At 33.9% G+C, this 24,737-nt stretch overlaps 1 protein-coding gene across 15 annotated transcripts; it reads left to right on the top strand.

The window, feature by feature from the left end:
• The first annotated feature begins 1,442 nt into the window (after nucleotides 1–1,442).
• LOC124212234 (longitudinals lacking protein, isoforms H/M/V) lies at nucleotides 1,443–24,599 on the top strand. Of its 15 annotated transcripts, XM_046612176.2 has the most exons (6): nucleotides 2,222–3,214; nucleotides 3,904–4,532; nucleotides 5,574–5,753; nucleotides 9,321–9,444; nucleotides 15,323–15,452; nucleotides 19,317–19,500. In XM_046612176.2, exons 1-6 carry the CDS (start codon nucleotides 3,103–3,105, stop codon nucleotides 19,357–19,359), a joined length of 1,218 nt encoding a protein of 405 aa, XP_046468132.1. In that variant the 5' UTR covers nucleotides 2,222–3,102; the 3' UTR covers nucleotides 19,360–19,500. The 15 variants fall into 15 exon arrangements, with proteins under 15 accessions (XP_068994347.1, XP_046468070.1, XP_046468074.1 ...); XM_046612138.2 differs by lacking the exons at nucleotides 15,323–15,452; nucleotides 19,317–19,500 and adding an exon at nucleotides 11,416–12,238 and having other exon boundaries at nucleotides 2,219–3,214; XM_046612157.2 differs by lacking the exons at nucleotides 15,323–15,452; nucleotides 19,317–19,500 and adding an exon at nucleotides 21,804–24,599 and having other exon boundaries at nucleotides 2,220–3,214.
• Nucleotides 24,600–24,737: the final 138 nt, after the last annotated feature.

A 24,737-nucleotide genomic window follows, 5' to 3' on the forward strand; every position in this document is an offset into this window, starting at 1 on the left:
ATCCGTTCTCTTGATGCTTAGGCCCGATTCCTCCAACGTTTATCGAAGTTTAAACCAAGTTTAGCCTATCTCCGAACAGAACATGAATTACCTGACGTTTGCTACAAAATTTTGTAAAAAAGCTTGCCTGCTCTGTCGGTAATATGGTAAAATCGGCGGTTGTTTGCAGAACGTATAACTTCGTAGGTAATAGAATCTACAAGTCCAGGATGCAGAATAGACCCGATTCTACACAACGTCAAAATTCTTCTACGAAGAATGGAAAGTCAACTGTAATGATCCGTTCAAGGGTTACCCTAAAACCGACAATCGCGGTAATTTACTCAATCGTATAATTATGCATCAATAATCAACCCGACCTCAGACAGCAGGGCGTGTTTGAAGGGTCGCATATCGCGCGATGACGGGCACAGCTCACCCTTTTGTTACAGACATCCCCTCCACCCTCTTCGACCACAATCAAACACGAAGACACGATCGGATGCGCAAAGCGATGCGCGGGGTTCGAAACTTCATGATTTTAGGTTAGGACGGCCGGCGTTTCGAACAGCTGCACGCAGCACGAGCGCCGCGAGCTTTTGCGGGAGATTCAAGCTTCACTTAGCCGAACACCTCGTAACGTCACGGGCAGCTACCAAGGCAACAACTACGTACCAAGGCAACGGCGGCGGCTAGGGCGTTGCGAGGGGTGTATAACGTGCTATATACATATGATCGTTTACCGGCGCTAGATTTTCTGCTCGAGTTCAGATCGCAGGGCGTAGAGCGTAGGGATACAACTGGTGGAATCCGTCGAGAGTTAGATCATTGTTGGCGCTTTAATTTTGGATCGGCAGATCGTTCCCACGGCGCGTAATATTTCGAAAACATTTGAGAAACATGAGAGGTTTGACAAAAAATTTGTCATATTATTTTTGAAATTTTTCTCAACTACATGCCTATATGTCGCTATGTATATAAACGCGTTCAAAACGTTCTGGAATAACTGGCAAAATATTTAAAATACAGTGTAAAATTGCCACAACTTTCGATACATATACATACATACACATATATGTACGAGATATTTGAATCGCGGTGTAACGTATGAAACGTTCGAAAGATATCGCCAAAAATAGGCAGGATGTCAAATTTTTATACAATATCCGGAAGATTTTGAAATGTTCGGATAAGCTCTCTCAAAAATTTGTACAAATATATTTCTAACATATATTCCGAGCACGTTTACATAATTTGTACGCTTCTGTTATGTTGCAGAAATATTTTCATTGCGTGTCGTGATATGCAGTGCGATGATCGACTTCTGAAACGAAACATTCTTGAAATATATATAATATATGTATATAATAAGGTGCCGTGCTGGTAGGGGTTGGTTCGGCCGGGTGGGCCGGAGGGTGGCGGCCGCGGTGGAGGTGGTGGACATAAAATCCTTCGCACATGCCTGGTGCATTCATTAGAGGGGATGTGCGGCTGCAGCCAACACATCCCTGCATCATTCCGCGGCGTGCACTTCGTGCGCAACCCCGTCCGTCGCGTATCAACCGATATCCGGATATACTCTGCCCGACGCACCCTGCCCGACTTCCAGAGCTTGCACTCACTCATTTTACCAAGTTTATCCGCAAGTGCATCACCATGTCTACGTGCACCGAATTTCAAATTTTATTCACGATCGTTATCGCATACAGCCGAGGCTTGTGATCCTGGCTGTTATTTGAGCAAGCCCTAATTTTCGAATTTCATGATCGTAGTATTTTAAATGCGGTACGGGTCGAGTTTTGTTCGAGTGATGTAATCAATTAATAATCATAATAATAGTTATTGTTGTAGTTATGCCGATTGCGTCGTTCTTTCAAAACAAAAATAATATCTATCGTAACGGGAACCCGACAATAACGCGATAAATTTATGTTAATATTGATAATGTAAAATTGTGAAAAGAACTGCGAAATCAAATAGTGCGACATTTGTTGATAAATAAATATTTCGTATGAACAATTTCTTTTAGAATTAAAAAAAAAAAAACAAATTTTTTAATAAAAAAATTAAATCATCACGGAAGATTCAACACTGAAGAGGGTTTCCAGTACGACAACCAGGTTGCCGCCAATTTCAAGACCGGCGTTCATCATAAAAGGGTCGCGGCTTTAACCGGCCGCCAAAAATTTCATGTCCATGAATTTGAGTAAACCAGGTAACAATGCGCTCTTCGCAAACGGCGTGCGTTGCTTACTTTATTATGCATATAAATGTTTACATATACTAGTTTTTCGAGACAATTTTGAGTCCCGGAACGCTGGACATCGATCTACGGTTTCTTTAACCTGCAGTGTCAGAAGTATTCTTCGAACGAAACGAAAGAAAAGACAGAAAAAAGTAAACATTTTCACCCATTGTTCGATTTTGCAATTGACGTTTAGGTCATATTCATGTGACTATCGAATTTTTCCTATTTACGTAAATTTCAATACCTATACAACATACAATTTGTATGTTTTAATGGAATTTGTGTTTGCACGTGTATTTCGCAACTGTCGCATCATTTTCACTGGGTTATGATATCTTGCTCAAAAGATATCGTTGATGGAAAAAAAAAAAAAAATATATGAAAACAAAAATATATCTCAACCTGAATATTATTTTCAACAAGTCACGTTGGAAGATACATACTGAAAATATATTCAGCGCAACGTGTATATTATTGAAAAAAGATTGTTGAAAGTTATACAATAATATTCTGTAATTTAATTTAACGATAACTCATCACGGAAGAGATCAACAACGAAGATCATCAACGAAGATCAGAAGATTATTTACTTGAAATTGAATTATTGATTAATTAATACCTGAAATTGTACGAATTGAAGTTGATATGAATCCCGAGTACGTTGTTAAATTACTCTAAATCATTAATCCCACGTTCAAACGGTGGAAATACAAAGAGAAATGATGCGAGGATATATTTATTAAACAATAAAAAGAAACGGGATACAAATCGATAATGTCCCGTAAAAACTCTGACGACTCGTTGTCACGAATCGGGATGTCGCGTCAAATGCGGCGTTTGAATTTTAGCGCCCTTTCCACTGGCTGGTTCGGCAGATGCACGAAGGTCAAAAGTATTTTAAAAATAAGGCCGTAGGCATTAGTAGATTGATATGGCAGTGGATGTTAAGGGTCGGGTGGCGTTGTAATGGCAAAAAGTTTGCAAAAGGTGAGTAATTCTCCGTATATCAACAAACCTTCGATATTTCTTAATACACAACTGGAATTGCCTCTACCGCATACACGTATTCGTAACATAAATGTCTTATCTGTACACGGCGTATAGTTGAAAACGACAATACGAATCAAAAATTTTTCGCGAATGAGCGTACCAGAAATGCACTGGCGACAATGGCGACCAAGCTTCGCGAATAGTGACATTGTCGAAAACATTTACTCCGAAATATACGAATTAACATATTTGTGGGTGGTGTATATTGCGACGCAATTTCCACTCTAACCTCGTCGATAGGCTGACTAGTGGCATTTGAAGGAATTCGCAATCGCGTACCGCGTAAACTCGAGGTCGAGTTGCAAAAATGTTTTTGACACGTGTAGTAATTTCCTGAACCCTGAAGGGTTTTACAGTTATATTGCAATGTGGCACGTTTGCACAGTGTGGAAGAACTAGATATTGTGGAGTGAGTGGCTATCGAGTTTTTCTAGTTTTTAGTATTGATACTACAGAGTGCAAGGGTTGACTGGATAAGTCGCTTGGTTTCATCTTTTTTCTCTGTCTTGTTTTTTCCACCAAAGACTCTGTACACATACTAAGTACATACATAAACCAAATTCTTCCTTTTTTTTCTTGGATTGTTGTTTTATCTTGTGTTTCTCTCTTTTTTTTTCTCTCTAAAGAAAGAAACAGAAAAAAAAAACAACAAACAAACAGAAGCAGGGCAAGGAAGTTTAGCGCAGTTAGTTTGATTGTAGGGTTGGGACTGGAGATAGACAACATGGACCAACAGTATTGCCTCCGGTGGAACAACCATCCTGCCAACCTGACAGACGTCTTAAGCTCTTTACTCGCACGCGAAGCGCTCTGCGACGTTACGTTGGCCTGCGTAGGCGAAACTTTTAAAGCCCACCAAACTATACTATCGGCGTGTAGTCCGTACTTTGAGAACATATTTCTACAGAACACTCATCCTCATCCGATAATATTTCTAAAGGATGTTAACGACACGGAGATGAAGGCTTTGCTGCACTTCATGTACAAGGGCGAAGTTAATGTTAGTCAACATTTGTTACCGATGTTCCTCAAGACTGCGGAAGCTTTGCAAATTAGGGGACTCACTGATAATAGTGTAAATAATAAAACTGAAGAAAAAAGTCCATCGCCCGAACCCGAGACCCAGACCAGTACGAGGCACACCGAATCGCCGAATCTTCAATCCCATCCAGAAAAAAGGAAACGAAAGATTTCTACAAATTACGATGTCTCTCTCACCGGGCCTCCGAGCGAAAGATTTTTGTCTGATTCTCAAGTAAGTCAATGTTGTTGATATTTTATTTCTTATTCATTTTGCTTTTTCAACATAATAAATTCAGTTTGAAGCTGATTAAAGGTTTGATTTTACTACGCACGAAACAATAGATTGAAAAAAAAAAAAACAAAAAAACCTACAAATATGATGAATAATATAGAAAAGGTACTATTTTTATTCTGCAAGATACTTTTTTTTTTTATTTAATTTAAATTCATGATTCGAGTGCGAAGTAGCAAACATGTAATATTTGCAGTGAAAATTCCATATGCTTGTACTCAATTCTTCGTTTCGGATCTTCGATCTTGTGCAAACATGATTGGCACAGTTTTAAAATCATTGAGCCACGTGTAACATTAACCATTGGCCACATATGATAAGATTATCTGCTTAAGTTTAATAAAAAATCAGACAACGAATGAAGTTACTTTTAAAATTTTCTAAAAATTGACTAATTGAAAATTATATGAATATAATTTTTGAAAAATCTATTCTTGAATTCAATTTGATTAAATACCGAAATAATTGTACAACCAGAAGGTATTTCCTGCAACTTTTGATAGCGACATCAAATCAATGCGCGTATCTATGCTATATCTGGTATTGAACTTTTGCCTTTCATCACATCTGCTTGAAGTTGTAATAAAAAAAAAATATAAAAAATTGAAATGAACGAAATCTTATGTAATTTCAAATTACCTCATTATTTATGTCTTAGTGCTACTCTTCAGATAAGATTAGTTAAAATATATTCACATGCGTGAAAATATTCTCTATTATATTATTTGGCTAGTATGAGTATGAAATGAAAATTTTTTCAAATTACCCTAATATTTTTATATCGACATTTGATGCCAATGAATTGATTTGTTAAAAAAACTATCTTCATTTGTCGAAACTAGGTGAAATGTAAAAAACAAGCTGGAACCTTCGGGACAAGTATATGTCAAAAGTAGCGATTCTAATACGTTTGTCTATTTCTTCAAACCTGCTGTCAATTGCAAAGAAACTCGATTAATGCAGCAAGTTTTTCAATTTCAGACTTCGTCTCAATGTAGTTACAAATCAAGTCCCCCGATAATTCCGAAATTAAATAATACAATGGGGAGTGATGTGGAGGATGGTGGAAGACCCATCACTCCGTCGTCTCAGCCTCAGCCTCCTATAAAACAAGAAATTGATCACCACCTATCTGAATTTCCCGAAAACATCACACTTCCCGTAAGTAATAATGTTTGTTTGTTGCATTTTTCATTACTATCATCAGTTAAAAGGCGTATGTTGTTAAGAGCGATACCAATGCTAAATTTCATTATTGTTTTCCTCAAGACTATGAAACTTTTCCAACAATTGAAAATGTTCGAGCAGTTTGATATTTGAAACTCTTATGGAAATTGTATTTCATTTCACTATTCTCCCTTGCTATGAACTCAACAACTCATATTCAGCATTAAAACGCATTCCCATTAATAAATATTGTTATACTTGATGCAAGAGTGCTTATCGCCTGAACTTTACAGCTGATTTTCCTTGCCATCGTTTCACGTATTTCATCGTGCGATGCCTTAATGTTAAATCCAGATTTGACACGTTGTTAAAATGCTCAATCTCAATATTGAACAGGTTATTTGATTTTTTAATAAACCTTTAAAGCGAACATTTGCATGTCACGTGCATGTCGTACAAGTTTTCTGTTAGCGAATATCATTAACATAATTTTGTACTGACATTCACCAGGCCTTATAATAATTTCGTGCAATAATTCGTATTGCACAGTTATGGCGAAGAAGCCTGAACACGGATGCGTGGGATTCAGGTTGCAAAAATTATTATTTGACATTTATTAGACTTTAGTCAAACGATACAGAAAGTTCATTTTTATTATAGATGAGGTAGTACCTCTTTTCCTTCGAAGAGTTAGACTATAAACCATTACCGAATGAATATTTTAGAATCAAAGAGCAGTTGGGCGAACTAGAGTTAGAAGTTTTTATTCACTCGCAATTTTTTTCAAAACCATTCTATTCGTAGCAGAATCGTAAAATTTACATTCAGCTCTTTTGCAACGCCATACGAATCCGTTCATATGGCCATTGTGTGTAGAATTGAGAAAAGTACATCGCATTAATCGATCGCCAAGTGAATCGCGAAGTGAAAAGATCAGTATTCTCGAGTGAGGGCACAGACTGTTTAATCACAAAAGTCCACTCTCTATTCAGATACTTTGTACGGATGGTAAATATTTCTAGTGCAATATATTATACTCCATCAATTGCGAGAAATCTTGGCATTTTCATGATAAAACAACTGTACATGGCTCACTTATGTTGGATTAAGCAGTTACTATCATTTGAGGGTTTATTCAAGTATTCGTTTGTTCTCTAAACTGCAAGGAAATTATTATTATTCTGAGACATCTATACATGGATACGATTGTATGATTTCAGCTAATACGAGATTGTTCATGGGTGTGCAGAGCATAAATATATGTTTAAATGTTATAATGTTGCTCCAAGGAAAGAACTTCTCTTTTAGATATGTACTTACAATTTCAATTGCTTTTTTTTTTATCAATTTTTATCATTCAATTAAAGGTGCGTTTATCATTCAATACATGGTTTCGTTACTGTTTCCTGAATGAAAATCTATCTAGGCACAAATAATGTGCCCGCTAATTGCCGATTCTTACATTGGTCAAATGAAACATTTGAAGGAAGGGATTGTTAAGTTCAGAAAAGAAAAAAAAAAACTTTTCTTTCTTTGCAAAAAAAATTTCAAAGTATTAGATGTGTTTATTAAACACATGTCCTTTCCTTCTCTGTTGACAGACTAATATGGCGTGGGAGGTTCAAAGTGATGGGAAGAGTGAGAATACCATGGATGGTCAGAACGCGCAAGTTGATCCTAGCAATCGTAACTTCCTTCTGAAGCATGTCTCGCTCAAAACAGCCATCATGGCTGGGGGCTACCTTTCAGTCAGAGCGCCAGAAGCCCTATTCAGTAACCATGGAAAGAAAGAAAAAATGACGAAAAATTATGTATCACCCCATGAACAATCTTATCCGATTAAGTCTCGTTACGCGATAAAAGCTGAGCCTAAGCAATCTCACAATTTTGCTTCACAAGTTAGCCCAGTAAGCACTAAATCGCAGGATGATTTTAATTCTGTAATGAATTTTGGTTCAGATATCCTGCGACGGGAATTGTTAATGCCTCGGTCAAGTCCAAGCGAATTGTTATTTCGTTCTCATTCAGGGAGACGAGTAGGCAAATTTAGGCCAGGCTGGTTGGAAATATTTCATTGGTTACAGTACGATGAGAAATTGCATACAATGTATTGCAAGTATTGCAGAAAGTGGAGCGAAACTATTCCAGAAATTCGTACATCCTTCGCAGCTGGGAATGGAAATTTTAGGCTCGAGATTATCAATCATCACGACAAATGTAAGGCACACAATTTATGCGTTGCAAAAGAGGCGGAATCGAAGGCTGATTACTATTATCGTCACGTGAAATAACCAGCTAAATATGTCGATAATACAAATTTCCTCATATCCATTAACATTCCTAACTATGGCTCGAGCGGCTTCATAATTTTAATAGGATATTATTTGTTACGTTTTATGAAAAATTTTTAATGTATTTGTTATGAAAACTCAGGTTAAAGACACACCATTACTAAATTGTGTAGATATCAATATGATATTGGTTGGGTCTTTGTTTTAATTTTATTGCGACGCGCTCTGTAGCTAAAATATATTGTAGTATTTTCCAATATTGTGATGTATGATCCAGCACGCTCTGTCATTTTGACTTCTTGTAGATCTAAATATTTTCTACTAATATCTCAACGAGAGTGCATTAGTCAGTTTAATACAAGTACTCTTGGTAACAATAAAAATAATTTCTTGAATATCAAATCTATTTTTAGAAATTTTTGTGATATTATTGTTGCAGTGTACAGTAAAGCTACGTAAAAGTATCTTAAGACATTCATTGATCTGGGATTTAAAGTAGATGTCATACGGAAATTGGAACTTATCAGTACTGCAGAGTCAACATTTATTTCATTAAATCATTACTCAGATATTTGCTTACGTGCCAAGACATACTGTGAATATCTCGCAAAGGTGCTCAGACAAAACACCCAAGGTGATTCCATGCTTCGCGTGGACCACCGAATTTCGATTTTCAATATAAATCTGAATAGACGCCTTCCAGAAATATTTTTATAACATATAATTATCATGAAATAAGAAAAAATGTTTATATGGGGGCAAGTTATTAAAGTTTTTATTATATTTTTTGAACTGTTGAAATTATGCTTAATTTATAATAATGTCACGATTATGTTAATAATTAATATGGCATTTTTATATAAAAAAAATGTTTATTTTTTTATTTGTTACTATTGTTGAACAGTATCATTATCCACATGTAATTATTGTTCACTGGATAAAAAGCATTTTAATAATTGAATTATTATTATAATACAGAAAATTTTTCCAAACACCACCAACTCCTGACTAGGTTTTTTTCATTTTCGTCAAACAATAGCAAGAATTTTATTACATCCACAGAAAAATTTGTCATGTCTTATCAAAAGTATAATGCTGAATATAAGAAATGGGTATTATACATTGGCTGAACAATGATTGGCATCAATTCCACCATCGGTAAAGATCCTTGTAACAATAGTTGCAAGAAAATTCAAGCTGTTTATATACCCTAAATAGTAACAGCCATTTTCAATATGACACTAAATAATTGCCTCATTGTCATGCACAGGGACATCCTGTAAGTCTCTTAGGAGAGGATGGAGGGCCAACCACAGGTACCCTCAATGACGGCGTACCAGGAACAGAACCATCTGAACACCACAACCCACATGAAATTCTTGACGGACTTGATGGTAAGATCTGAACTCATTAAAATAACATTTTATCATGATCTAACATATTTCCTACGCTATTAATGAAAAGCAAATCCCTTTCTCAGAGAAACTCAATGAGTAAAATATTTGATAACACACATTTTACCCGGTAGTATGCATTAATTATACTTGAATAAAATTTACAAAAACTCGTGTGTACAACTTTGAGGAAACGTTGTAAAAGAACTTTAAACCTTAGATTTTATGTTTTATTTATATCAGTTACGAAATTTAACAACTCAATTGGCTCTGAAAAATCAGATCTTATTTCTGTGACGGTTTTCTCTTATTGCGTAGATTATCTGATATTTATTATATCTGTTTACTACGACAGAATTTACATGTACGAGACTGGATTTTATTTGGATATTTGTTATATGATTTATTCGGTAGCTGGTTGATGGGAAATATGTTAGATGAAAAGAAATCGTGGGACTACTATGCATGTTTACTAAAATTAAACTTCCAAATAATATGATATAATGTAAAAGTATCCCTCGATTTCGAATGACGTGAGTAGCCAAATGTATATTATAGGATCCAGGTTATTGTGTAAACTTTAGTATTGTGGTGATGGTATTGTGCATTTGCTGATTCAGTGTATTAGAATTATGCAAGTGTGTTATCATGACAGCACCTAACAATTTTCGTTTGTTAAAACTATAAGCAAATGGACCATACTTGCGAAATTTCGATATAGTGTGTGGGTTGCTAAGTAAGTTTGATGATTCTGTTGATTACTGCTGTGTCGAATACGAGTACAAGGTGTTCTTCGAAGGTATCTAACCACTCCATTTTCAAGCGTTCAAGGAGACCCAGCGCTACGAAAGGAGGAAAGCAAGAGTATAACCTGTTTACTTGTTTCTTTCTCATCGAAGGATTATGTAAGTCTCCTCATATTTTGATAGACAACTTTCGAAGAAATGTAAATATTAAGTTGAAATAAAGAATTACAGTGCTGTTGATCATTATAACCGGCAATCAGTTTTGTTTTTATCTTTTTTTTTTTTTACTTTACTCACTTTGGTATTTATGATTTTTGTATCTACGAAAGTTGCATCTGTCAGCATATGTCGATACTTATACAATACTTCCTTGAATAGAATACTATCATTGATTATATTGTTGTTTGATGAAAATAGTTTCTTACGCTTGGTCTTTACCGCGACGTTGAAGATGTTGCAATGTGTAATAGATCCTTTGAAACAACCTCCTGTACCTGAAGACATAGGAATGTGTGCGTGTCTATGCAGTAGGTTCGTGTGATGTGTGCGTGGATGTATGTATGCAGAGATCAATTGCTGACTTGATACTTCGGTATAAATTGGGGTTTTCGGTGCATGTCTGTATTCTACTCTCTTGCATTCCTTACCGTGTCTACAACAAGTACCTAGCGAACTCGATCATCATTCTCATATCTTATATGCTGTTCATTTGCTGCTGCATGGTGTTACCATTTGACACTGTCGATTTCAAGGATGAAATGCGTTTTTTAAAATGCGAGTGCAGAAAAAAAAAAAAAAAAATGAAAAAAAAAGCTGAACGATACAGAATAAAAAAAAAAAAAAATGTATATTCACTGTCGTGATGCGTTTGCGTTCTATTTAGCAACAGTCTTGACAATTGTAGTGTGTGAAATAAGTAGAAGAGCCGAAGATGAAATGACGTCGTCAGTTGGCAATTTACGATGTTTGAGAAACGTAAGCATAAAAGTATTGCTATTTGGTATTCTTTTTTAATTTACCTTTACAAGTAGGTGTGTGCTTATATAATATATTTGCTAAAGTAGGTTCGGTATGTTGTTTCAATTGATTAAATGTATTTCTATACTTGAAACAAGTGATAATAATAATATTGATAATAATAATAATAAATAATTGTAGAGCCTGGACTTTGTTAGATTCAATTGTAATGTTATATTAAAGATTCAAAAGGGATCTTGTATTCCAGGATCGACAGGAACTAGCAAAAAAGAAAAGGACGTAAAATATGACAATTATAAAATAGACACACACCTTGGTTTGGAATGTTGTAAGATGTGTGGAAAAACTGTGGCCAACGTTAAAAAGCACATGAAATCACATAACCCTGACAAATATCAGTGTCGCATATGCTTGATATCATTGACCAGATCCGACAATCTAAAGAGACATATTAAGCTGAAACATGGAATTCGAGAGGGAAATCATCCCTCGCCGTTCATGCCTTTGGATACGAAACATTTTTTAGGAAAAGATAACGCGGACTATCTCACCTAAATACAAGGCATCAATACCTAATCGCTAAAAGAAAAAAACTGAACGAAATAAAATAAAAATAATATATACATATATATTTATATACAATTTAAAGACTCACGTACACGATATTATATTCCCTTCCCAGAATCCAAAAGACCCTCCCCTCCCTCAGCCCATCCCTCTCATAATTAATATATATTTGCCATTGTTGTAATTGCCATTTTAGTGATTTATTTAGGGAAACAGTATTATACGAAAAGGTTGTGAAAAACGTCGAAGACTGAATATGAATTTAGAGTCATTATTATTGTGGCTCAATTAAGTCATTGTAACTAGTCTCAAGCCCATGGGCTAATGTAAACAGGTTTTTAGGCTTTCTTGTGGTGCCTTTTAGTACAAGACTAATCAATATGTAATCTTTAATACATATAATTCATAACAGTACATACCTAGATAAATGCATGTCTGATCAAGTACGTTCCTTCGCAAATCTCTTCTATTTAGATGGTCATTTTTACCCTCGCTTTTCTCTATTTACAGATTCGACATTTTTTACTCCTCCAAGCATTGAAAGTGTGCCGATATCGGATATAGAGAAAGTAAATGTGTCTGATTTTTATGAAAAACTACCGCATACATATACGAGTAAATGTAAAATATGTGGGAGAATCGTATCGAATCTACGGAATCATTATTTGACGCATAATCCAGGGAACTATGTCTGCCCAATGTGTGGCTGTCATAGGACAAGATTAGATAATCTAAAGGATCACATTAAACGTAAACATCCCAACATACAAATAGTTAGTAGCAACACATTCTTTGGCTGAGTTAAATTTCACATATTCGAATTATTTTGTCAAAGATTATTAAAAATTCGGAGAATTTTGCTGGGCAACAATTAATACATTTCCTAAATTGCTGTTCAATTTTACTGTACTTTTTTTCATTCTTATTATACGCGAATACTAGGACATTGTCACGCAACTATATGTTTGCCCTGAGCAAGACTACCTTTAGAACAATATTTATGGAATCCAAGAAAAATATTTTTGGCTATTTGATATCAACGGCAGGGATAGGAAAGAAATTTATAAGACGAAAAAGTTGAGTAGAAAGGTATTTCTTAAGACTGACATTGGCAAAACGGACATTGAATCGTACTCACAAGACATAGGTCCTAGTATTCCCAATAATCCTAAAGTATATTTTAATATTATAGATAATTAAGCTATGTGTGTGACTAAATTTGATTTAAGGAATATTAACGTTAATTGAGAATCGCTACTCGATAAGAAGGTCAAGGATATCGAATAAGTAAGTGAATGATTGATGGAAGTGAATGTGAGTGGTGAGATTGTAAAGATTATGTGTTGTCAAGGGCTAAGGGGGATCTCTCCTTCTCTCTCTCTCTCTGTTCCAGTGTTGGCCAGTGATGTCTCACTGAAGAGAGAGGAGGGGATTTCCCCTCTAACTCAACCAACGGAGCTCCGGCTTTCCTGCTGGATGCCTCCTCCCTCGCGACCCCGGGATACATGGGTAATGAGAGGGCCAGAGGCAACTAACGGGTATAACATGTTCATTCCAATACCCGGTGAATCCAGTCCTCAATTATACAGCTGTCGGCAATGCGGCAAATCAGTCAGTAATCGTTGGCACCACATTCGATCCCATCAATCGCAGAATTGCCAGTGTCCATTTTGCAATACTGTATTCACTCGAAGTGACAATCTTAAGGCACACATTAGAAGTAAACATTCGTCATTTATGTAGAATAAATAACTCGCAAATTAATTATTTGACAAATTTTTTCGCTTAGAGCATTATTCTAGCTTCGTAAGTAATACAAGTATGTCGTTTATATCTCGATGCTTGTTTGCGTATTAACCAAAGGCGTATGCACTAATATCAGTCCATCTATAATACTATTCTCGTGATCTTTGCGCAACATGTCAGGAAGACACCAATTTCATTTACACTTTCTGTGCTGTTAAACGCTATTTCGCCCGCCTCGAACATAGATCACCACTTATACTTGGCGTCGATGAGCATAGTCTTACCAAATGCTAACTTGTAGGTTCAAGTTAAGAAAACCCCCATTGTTACCTGTTAAGGTACCTCTTTTGCCCCCCTTCAACGGTCAGCTAGTATTTTGTCGAGGTTTTCGAATTTCGACCCATTATGTATGATTTATACATGTTTCACCGGACGTGAATTGAAAACTGTAGAAACGAGTGTGACACGAGGCAGCATATTTTTTTTGCTAGTATGTGCACCTAATAGATCTAATATTATATTCCATATAGGAGGTATTTCAGTCTACAACATAGTAGCTTGTATTCAATGAGAGAATCTCCAATACGCATTAATCATTATTGTACCCCTCATGTGCCATACAGATTACATAGTTCGTTAAGTATTTAACTTTTTGCTTTTGAAGCCATAATTTATATTTAGCTATTAATGTTTAGACGATAGAATATTATAATGTAAATTGTAATATTTTTGTACTTGATATTTGTGAAATAAATGATAATTTTACTTTATATAACAGGTATGTCTTTGTTGGTGGGGTGGAAGGTCGGGGATGGGAGGGGGCGGTAAAGGACGGAAGGGTTTGATAAAAACTGAATTACGTGTTCCCAATAGTTAGGTATTACAAGCCGATCTTTCTGATTTTAAATCAAATGAAAATAACAATCATCATTTTATAACAATGTATTCCCCCGTCTATCTTTCTATTCTATCTCTTCCCTATCTGTCGCTCTCACAAGTAATTACATGCAACTGACACTTAATGAAAATCTAATAAATCTAACAAAAGGATCCTACTTTAACAAAGGTACTCTTATCGTTCCCAATTTTGTGTGTGTATATATACGTATGTTTATATATATATATATATATATAAACATACACCTATACATACATATACGTGTATATATTTATACATAATGTATATATATATATACATGTGTGTGTGTGTGTGCGCGTGTATATATGCATACATTTATGTATATGAATATAAACTGTTACCATTCAAAATAATCAAGATGTCAACTACCGAGATTTAGTGTGCTGTCATGAATAATAAGTATTACTTCAGGTTACGATACCACAAATGATCAGTGGCTAAACTAACTTATGTATCAGGTCTACATTAATCAGGACAATTGATCTAGTTTAATTGACATTGCATTTATGCGACAGTGCTCGACACATAAATTCATTGACATCGTCACTGTTGCGAAAGATGTTACATACTATTTTGTACAAGCAATATTATTCCTATGGATAATACCCATAGAATTCAACCAGCTTCAATCGCCATGTTGACGATAATTTTTTCACAATCGAACCATTGACATTACGCAGGGAATAATTTGAGAGAACTTTGTTGAATGCAACAGGATACTGTCGGTCGTTTTTTTTTCTGTACATATCTTTGTTGTTTTCAATTATAACATATCGTTAATTCAGAGGTAACAGTTGGCTCGTCCGCATAAATGAGTAATAGACTAGATCAATGCAGTATAAGGGAAAAAAAAAAAAAAAAATCTAGCGAGCATAGGTGGGGAAGGTGCAATTGAGTGACTTGTCTTGTGTTGATGTTGCAGGTTCAAAAGCCTGGCACATGCGGCTGACGTTTGACCGGGTGCCAGGCGGCTGCAACCTTCACAGGTGCAAGCTGTGCGGCAAGGTGGTGACGCACATCAGGAACCACTACCACGTCCACTTCCCTGGCAGGTTTGAGTGCCCTCTCTGTCGTGCCACGTATACTCGTAGTGACAATTTGCGCACACATTTTAAATTTAAACATCCCGAAGCGAGAAAGATTGATCTTAATGATTTCATGGCTGGTTCCTTGGCACTCGCTGCGAACAATGATAGTATGAACACTCTTTCCTAGACGCTCTAGGAAAAAAAAGATTGTTTCATCATTTTGAACACCAAATTATAGGTTCTACGCTTACAAAAAAAAAAAAATAGTGGAAAAAAAAACACAATTAATTGTTGAGGTAAGATCTAAGGACAATGTATAGGACAAGGAGGGCAGCCTTAGTTTTGGTCCAAAAGTCATGGCAATTGAAAACTATACATAATTGGGAGCAAATGTGGTGCCAATTCCTCCCTTAGTTGCTGCTGAGTAGCATTGGCAAGTTGGCAGCCAGGAAAAAAAATTATTAATATTAAATAAAATGACGGAAAACGATGAAAAAAAAACAATAATAATAATATTAAAAAATAAAATCGTATAAACTAATTCATTCGATTTGCAGGGTGAAGTCATCTAGTTGTTGAAAGTTTTTAGTTGAATTTCATATTAGATTGTGAAACAATAATTTCCATTCAATAGCAATATTAAAAATACATATACTACACCCTAAATGTAAAGACGGAAAAAAAAAAAAAAAAAATGAAATTACTAATCCACAACGAAAATTCTGTCCTACATGTCGCCAATTTTGATATGTATAAAAAAAAAAAAGGAAAAAAAATAATGAAAATAGCATAAAATAACTAATATGTCTGTAAAGAAAACTAATTTCTTTTTCTCTAATATGAACTTTGACTACAAAACGTTACTTGTTACAAAACACCTAAAGTCTATATAATGATAAAACTGCACACCGCAAACTATAATGCAGCAAATAGTGGAAATTATGAGACATTCCACGATTGGGACTTAAATCTGTAGGCAAGAAAAAAAAAAAATTTTTATTATTATTGTATTGGATGATTTATAGTACTATATTTTATACTTTATATAATCTACTGTTATATTCTACATTGGTTGGAGATAGTAACGTTAAAACACAATTTATCCAAGGGGTGGTTAGATATTCACAACATCATTGCACATTGATATTTAATTGGTTGAGGTGCAATCCTATTCTTCCCGTTTTGTTTTTTTTTTTTAGTTTTTTTTTTTTTTTCTATTCACATCAAAACACGTATCATATAACGACCTATATTGTAACGATGACAAATACACAGTCGAATAGCTATTCAAAGGGCCATGTTAAAACTGGTCTGTAACTATTTATCTTACCTTCGATATGTTTCTTTTTTCTCTCTCTTTTTTTTCTGTTTTGTTTCTCGATTATTCTATCATGTTCTCTAAAAATAGCACTTTGCATAGTTACGGCTACACACATACCTATAATTTAATATATATCTAGAATATTAATATATTATGCAGATTATTAAGTATAATAATATATTGATAATTTATTTAATATTGTTTTACTGTTTTATGATTTTATATATTCTATTACTGTTTGATGAGAGCATGTATACAGCTACACATATTAATTTATTAACAGTGAAAAATGTCAAGGTGCACCGTAGGCCTACCCCTGGCAGACCAGCCGCTGGTTCTTTATTATTCTTTCAAAGATACGATCGAATACAAGGCTGTAGATGTTCTACAGTAGCTCATACTTCAGCTTACCAAATATCCGCCGGGTGTTTAGCTAAAATGAATTTATTATTATTGTTATTATATTATTTTTTTCTAATTTTTTTTTTTTTTTTTCCCTGGAATAACGAAGAATTAACCACTTATTCTGATCCATATGTTGTTTGTTTGATATTTTTTTCTCGCGAGGAAAGAAAAACTAATAAGAAAAAACAAAGATTATGTTTCATACTACATACATGTCACTGCGATTTATTTGTCAGCACTCGTCAGTACTATCTGAAGTTCATAACTTTTTCGCAACGAAAAATCACTTGAGATAGTTCGCTCGAACGATTCATAATTCATTTTCCCGTAATGTTAACTTCGAAGGTTTAAATTTAAAGGAAATTAATGTTTTTCAAAAAATACTCGGCACAGATTTCACAAAACAAACAGCTTGCACTATCGCAGGCTCCTTGGCTGTTATTGAAACTTCTTATTGATTAAAATTACTACTACATATAGGTATTTATATATTTACAACTGCGTGGTGTGGAGTGGAACATTGTGATATAATAGATTGGTGCTAACACCTTATTGAAATTGAGAAGAATTTAAAGAAATCGTGCAATATTGCGATAGTATGGAGCGAGGGGTTATTTCTCAATAACTATATTAAGTTTTCAATTGTCAAAGTAAAAAAAAAGGAGAAGAAAAAAAAAACTAAAAATACAAGAAAGGAACCGAGCAGAGGCTCGTCGAGTTCTTGAAATTTGAAATTATTAGCGTTTTGTGTACATAGGAAATGTGATACTACGACAGGGGTCGGGGGAAATGGGAAGGGGAACGTAAGGAAAGAGAGTATTACCTAGGTAGAAAGATGTTAAATAGTTAATGACGGATTAAAATTGAATTACCACAAGACAAGCTACGATAGTGCGAAGAAAAAGAAACTATGGCTGTGCAAGAGAACATTATGAGTGTAGTTAAATAGGATAGGTGTAACCTAGGGACTAGGCTTAGCTGATAGGATAAGGGTACGTTAATGTTTCATTTTAATGCGTAGACATCTTGTTGAGTGATAACACCTAGCTCCTTGTACATTATTATATTAAATAAAAAAAAAAAAAATACTATTATTAATATCTCTTTATATAATAATATATACAAATTACAATTAATTATAATATATCTTCATATTATTATATATATATATATATATACAATTATTATGTTATTTTCGGGGAAGTTGTATATCTCGCGTCTAGGACTATTCCACGGCGCAAAAGAATTTTCATTGAAAATCTGTTACTGCAATATCAGAACGAATTGTTTGATTTCTTCTGTGTTCCATGGAACATTTCTTAATCTGAATAATCATTTGCCGAGACCATATTTGCATTTTCTAACGCAGTAGCAGAAACGAATCTTTACTTGAATTTTTTTTTTTTTTGTTTTTTTTCATACTTATTTTTTTCGTTCGTTTATTTATGTCTAAAAATTACTCTGTCGCCTTCTATTAAAAATCAATGACAATTACAGTTACTTACCGGACACGTGCTGTATTGCAATTTGACAGCAGCAGCGGCACACTGCGGCACTACACATAACATAAACGAACTGCTGAAAGTTTGGAGCTACTACGCTACATTTATACTATTGTACCATACCCTAGTAAACCTTAAACCATTTATCAAATCTTTTATTACATATAACAGAATAACGAACATCGTTTTACTATACATAAATCATTATATAACTTTGGCTCGAAACGTACAATAGGCACATATTTCTGACCATGCAGATAAAATATATTAAACTAAGAATAACCGATTTTATTACAAAAAAATATATATATATATTTTTTAAAAAATATATATATATATTATTATTATTCTAACATAATTCTTATGTTATATTATACATTATACATTTTAATTATAATGTAGATAATATGGATGAAAAAAAATTAACCACATGTGCATTTAATGTATTTCTACTAATTTTTTGATTAAACATAATTGTGTGTTAACGGTTTGTTTTATTTTCCAGCTCTTGTAGATCTAATGCGTTTACAATTGATCTAAAACTTTTTTTTTTCAAATCATTCAATAGGTAGTATAGTTAATTAAGATTTAAAGTGTGTTTTATCTATGCGATATTGTGGATTCGGACCCCAGACGATTTTGTAAAAGTATTGCTTGCAGGGCTGGGGAGAAGGGTGACCGGCTCGTATCTACGCGTTGCTGACCAAACGCAGTTGTTTTTCAAGCTCCCCAAACCTTACACAGACGCTCCCACCCTCTACGTCTGTACAACGTGTGGCAAAACGGTTCGCAACAAATGGCATCATAATCAGTTTCATAATCCAGTACAGTTCACTTGTCCTATATGCAATAAAATTTACTCGAGATTTGATCATTTAAAATTGCACGTTAGGACGAAGCATTAAAGCTGTAGATTATTTATACTCTGCAAGTACCAAATAATACATGAAATATTAGCACAAACCTTCGAAGAGTCGCTTCTCGTCTGACACTTTCTTCGTAGGTCTGTGTTAATATTTTTCTTCTTTAAATAACTTAAGTCTTCCGTATCAATTTAGTCAGTACTGAATAGATTGGTGAGGATTATTTATAAGTTTGTAATGATAACAAGTATCAATAAAAATCATCTACAAGTACCAAGATGGCTTTTGTGTGATTCATTTTTACGAAAGAACAATGCCATGCCATGATTTTTGTTCTTAGAAATGTGCCGTTTTGAAGAACATGCAAGTATGAATGGAATATAAGTATAGGTAATGACAAATCTGATACGCCCATTATCCTGCTAACTGTATGAAAATTTCACACTGACTTTTCTATTGTTTCAGAGCTTAAAAACTGGAGGATATCTCAGATATTTGAGAGAGTGAGTAACTCAGACGAGAGGAGACGATGTTCCTTGTGTGGTAAGGTCGTTACTAACGTGCGAAACCATTACTACGTTCATTATCCAGGGAAATATGCTTGTCAGCTATGCCCAGCTGTTTATACGCGTAGCGACACTTTGCTGACACACACACGTGCCAAACATGCTCACGTACAATAACATCGAAAATACTTTCAGCTATATTAATTCAATCAAGCTAGCAAGGAACTTCTTTCACAACAGAGAACATATCTTCTCCATGTTTCTACTACCTCCTAACAATTAGCCTGGGAGCAAATTAAGAAAAACAAGTAGGGCACCGAGCGCATATTATTTCATATTGAGATTAAGGAATTATAAGGCAAGTTATATAATCTAACTTTGCATATATATATACATATATATTGCAGAAGTTCTAACGTTCACAAGATTAATCTAAACGTAGGTTGTATAATTTAACTTACTCAATTGTATACAATCGTTTTGACATATTTCGAATTAGATACTTTGTGACGTCAGGAAATATTCGAATTCAGAATTAAGTCTTTCGCCTTTTACTCAAAGTATTTATGGCACGTATTATATTTCCATATCTATTATATATTTTCAGTTGTGAAAAGATTCATTTCTAGTTAAATTCGAATGCTTCAAGTGTGATAAAAGTGCCCAACTTATGAACCTGCGTTTTAACTGATTTCGAAAACTCAAGCATTTGGCGCTAAACGTAATTAACGTGATCAAATCGATCAAATAGAAGGAAGAAAAATTATTTGGGGAAAATTATTTCCACCCTACAAGATGACTAATTTTGATGTTTTCTGCAGTAGCATGTTTATATTGTAATAATCAACGCAAGTCGTTTAATTTAATTGATTTGGTGTACCAAAGAATATTTTATTCCAATTCACCGATCATTGTTAGTAGGGAACTAGGTGGATAATATCATTAGTATTGCATAATACTAACGTTTTTTTACAATATGCCATCTTCTTTCACAGTTGTGCGCGTTATAGAAAAAAATCAGACTGATAAAATTGTTAAGCTAGGCTCTTTCTTAGCAGCAATAACATAGTATAAACTTATTTATCATAAGTTGATTTTATACTGTTAGTGTTATGCTATTAAGTTATTATATTCTCATTCCATGTTAATAATCCGCATTAAGTGGAATGTAAACGTGTAGTGACTGATTGTGAAAGGAACATAGAGGCTCTAATGATATGTAATATATTTATATTCAAAAGCATTCAAAAATAATGTAAAGACTTCTTTGTAATAAATATTGATTTTTTTTCTATTATCAACCGGAATTAGTGTAAAAGTTGACATGAGTGAGATCATTCTTCAAACGTAAGATTCACGACCATCTTACTTCCATTTTTACATTGAGTAAAATAAAAATTAAGATAGAAAAATTGTATTCAATTAATTGAATAAATCGTCAATACTTGTTGGCATGTATGTACCTATAGTTCCAGCGGTATTCTTTCACGCTTGCGATGCATAAAAATCGATGCTACAATTGTAAAATATGAATGACCGTGAATATGAGAGAATCGATTTGTTTGAATGGTGTGTTCGGCAGTGATGTAAGTGAGATAAAACTGTGCATGGTGTAAAACTGAATGAGTTTTCTGAAATGCATATACATATATATATATATAAAAATATTTTTCTCTTCACATGGTATTATCTGTATTCTGTGAGGTGAAATTTTCGAAAGAGTAAAATTACTAATAGATTGATGAACAAAAATACATTAGAAAGTTGGGGGTTTTCAGGTCCACTCCCAACCATTACGGCTGGACTTACTTATCACGAGATGTTCGCTGTATCCGTGAGCAGTCCAACTCTCTGGCGCTGCAGAGCATGCGGGAAACAGGTAACCAACCGATGGCATCATTTCCATATCCACACGGCTCAACGATCACTGTGCCCTTACTGTCCAGCCACGTACAGCCGAATTGACACGTTACGCTCCCACATACGTACCAAGCACAGAGATCTTCTCTTCACAAAGGCGTTGATGTAAAAATTAGCATAAATAACATTCATTCTTACAAAAGCATATTGCTTAATGGATTCAATGATGGAAAAAACTGATGTAAAAAGTTTCCAATTTGAATTAATACACACAGTTTTCGATGCATAGGAAAAAGTATTTACTAAAGTTACTCGTTTGACAAAGCCAACAAAATTAAAGGTATAACGAACAATTATATTTGTATCAATGTAATACAGCACACGATATCAGGGGAGACTGATATTTTTATGTGGTTAACTCCGTTACTGTTTTCCAATTCATACATGTGAACAAAGCAAAACTAAAAAAAGTTTTAAAAAAAAATACAAAAAAAATATACATATTGATAATCATCTTGTGTAACATTTGTTATTGTTGACAGAACTGATTGTTTCGTATTGTTCAACTACTCGGTGTAAATCGCATGTGAAAAGATTCGATACATCTAATAAACAGCCATCTACCACGCTCCGCATAAATAATGTTGAGAATGACAGAATGTATTTCAATTACTTACAATTTTAAGAATTTTTATTTTTTCGCCGAGTACAAATTTAGGGCACCTCTTATAAATGCATTAAATTATATACTTCAATTGAAGAATGAGGCAGATTTATTAGTCACTACTTGAATTGTAAATAATAACCAATACATTAAATGAGAAAAAATTGTTGTTACAGACATTGGATAAGTGCAATATTCCGTTTAAGGTTTTTTCTATCAAAGTTATTATAAGTGTTCTAAATTCTTGCTTTTACATTAGAATGTACAATAAGGTCCCTGTTAAATATACGTAGAATTGGACGGTATCGTACAACAACGAGGCCAGTTAACTCATCCTGATTTTAATTTACTTTCGCTAGTGAATTTTTGAACTTTTAACCATCACTAAAACTTTTAACACGTACTTTGAGGCAGAGAGAAAAGGTGTTTGCAATTTAAGAGATTCTGTCCTTAGCTCTGGGAAAGTACGAAATTGAATATGCAGAATGCGTTTACTCTAAATAAGTTCTTATAAATTACTGAATTACTGGATGGTACTCTCCGATAGATACTAAAAACAGGGATCAACTCAATATATTTTTAAGATGAAAATCCCAGTTTAAATTACATTTATCATAAGATTCACATGCTGCTTGAAAACATATTTGAATGAACTTGTGAATTTAGTTTTATACTGTTACTGCATTTCTTAATCATTCAAATTACGGATTTTCTGTAAATAATGCTAAGTGTAAAATTGATTAATTATAATTTTGTTACAACAGTGCTTCTAACGATAAGGACAGTACTGAAAATGGTTATCATTGTAAATATTTAGTTATAGTGTAACTTTCGGAAGAACTGATACGTTATTTGATTCATTCATTGTAATCTATACATTCAAAAAAGTCGGCCTGGTTAAAAGAATCTTTTAAAAAAACCGACCAAAATCCATCAAAACTGTATAAAATTTAATTAGATACAATTAGGTGGATCGGTAGAGCCATGTAGAGCTTTGAATTGTCAATAGAAAATTGACGGTTTTCACTAGTGAAAATTCACCGTAGCTGTTAAATAAAAATTTCTTGAACAGAAATCGGAATAAAAATTCTTGGACGTTTTATACGATATTTTTAACTACGGTTATCTCAACGTTCATATTAAATTACTCACTTGTAGTTGTAATATTTATAACATATATGAAAGGTCAGTTTCTTAATCTTACTTACGCAGCTGATTTCGAGTTACGTATTATTTGCACAAAGTTTAGTACGAAAATTTGTACTCGCTTTCAACCTATTATAATGTTCAACATTTATTTCAAACAGTATTAAGAAAATGTGATTTTTAATTAAATTGTACAGATTTAATTTACTTTCGGGCAATTTGAGATGATTTTATTTTAGTAAATGAACAATGAAAGCGTACTTCAACGGAGTCGTCACGTTAATATAATGGAACAAACATTATTTTTAAGTATGTAACATTAATTTACATTATTTTTAAGTATACAGCATTAATTTACATTATTTTTAAGTATACAGCATTAATTTTCAATGCCAGCGTTCTATCGTGACGTTTACTTGCTAATACTTTGCGAAAGAAACAATATTGTTAATTACTTGAGAAATTTCATCAACAACAAATTTGTCCATCAAGATCACTGATATAGGCAGATAAAAAACTTGCAACGCAAGTAATGCTAGTTGATGATGTTGAAATTGAAATTAAAAAAGAAAAAGAAAAAGAAAATAGTGAAAGAATTAATGTGATTACAATATAAAAGTGTTAAATATTGTCATGTTTTTCAATAGTACATATAATAAAACTATCCCAGGGGCTGTGTGGAACGAGGCAAAAAACGAACATTAGCAAAATACATTGTCCTAATTGCAAGCTCATCCTGTGTACGGTTGTAAATGAATGTTGTATGTTTACATAATTGTAACTCATTTGTATCATGTATTTTTGTGAACAGTATTGAAAGTGTTTTAACTCTACTGTTGTACAGTAATTCAATTTATATACCAGGATGTACCTATAATGTATATAGATATATTTAATTAAAGTGAATATCAATTTGTGTATATTTGCCAGCTATCGACAATCACATTTACCATTACGGTTAACAGCACATCCCGCCTGCTATCCAATCAGTCTTACAATACTGAATATGCAATCTTACTGCACATCCTGTAGAGATAATATG

Source organism: Neodiprion pinetum, chromosome 1 (genome assembly GCF_021155775.2).
Source record: "Neodiprion pinetum isolate iyNeoPine1 chromosome 1, iyNeoPine1.2, whole genome shotgun sequence".
Classification (NCBI taxonomy): Eukaryota; Metazoa; Arthropoda; class Insecta; order Hymenoptera; family Diprionidae; genus Neodiprion; species Neodiprion pinetum.

What these genes read in the sequence shown, in the direction of transcription:
- LOC124212234 (XM_046612114.2), top strand. Translation starts at nt 3,103, where the DNA reads ATGCACGAAGGTCAAAAGTATTTTAAAAATAAGGCCGTAGGCATTAGT. An exon ending in TGGCAAAAAGTTTGCAAAAG is followed by an intron (nt 3,215 to 3,903) that starts GTGAGTAATTCT and finishes TTCTCTCTAAAG; the next exon opens with AAAGAAACAGAAAAAAAAAA. An exon ending in GATTTTTGTCTGATTCTCAA is followed by an intron (nt 4,533 to 5,573) that starts GTAAGTCAATGT and finishes TTTCAATTTCAG; the next exon opens with ACTTCGTCTCAATGTAGTTA.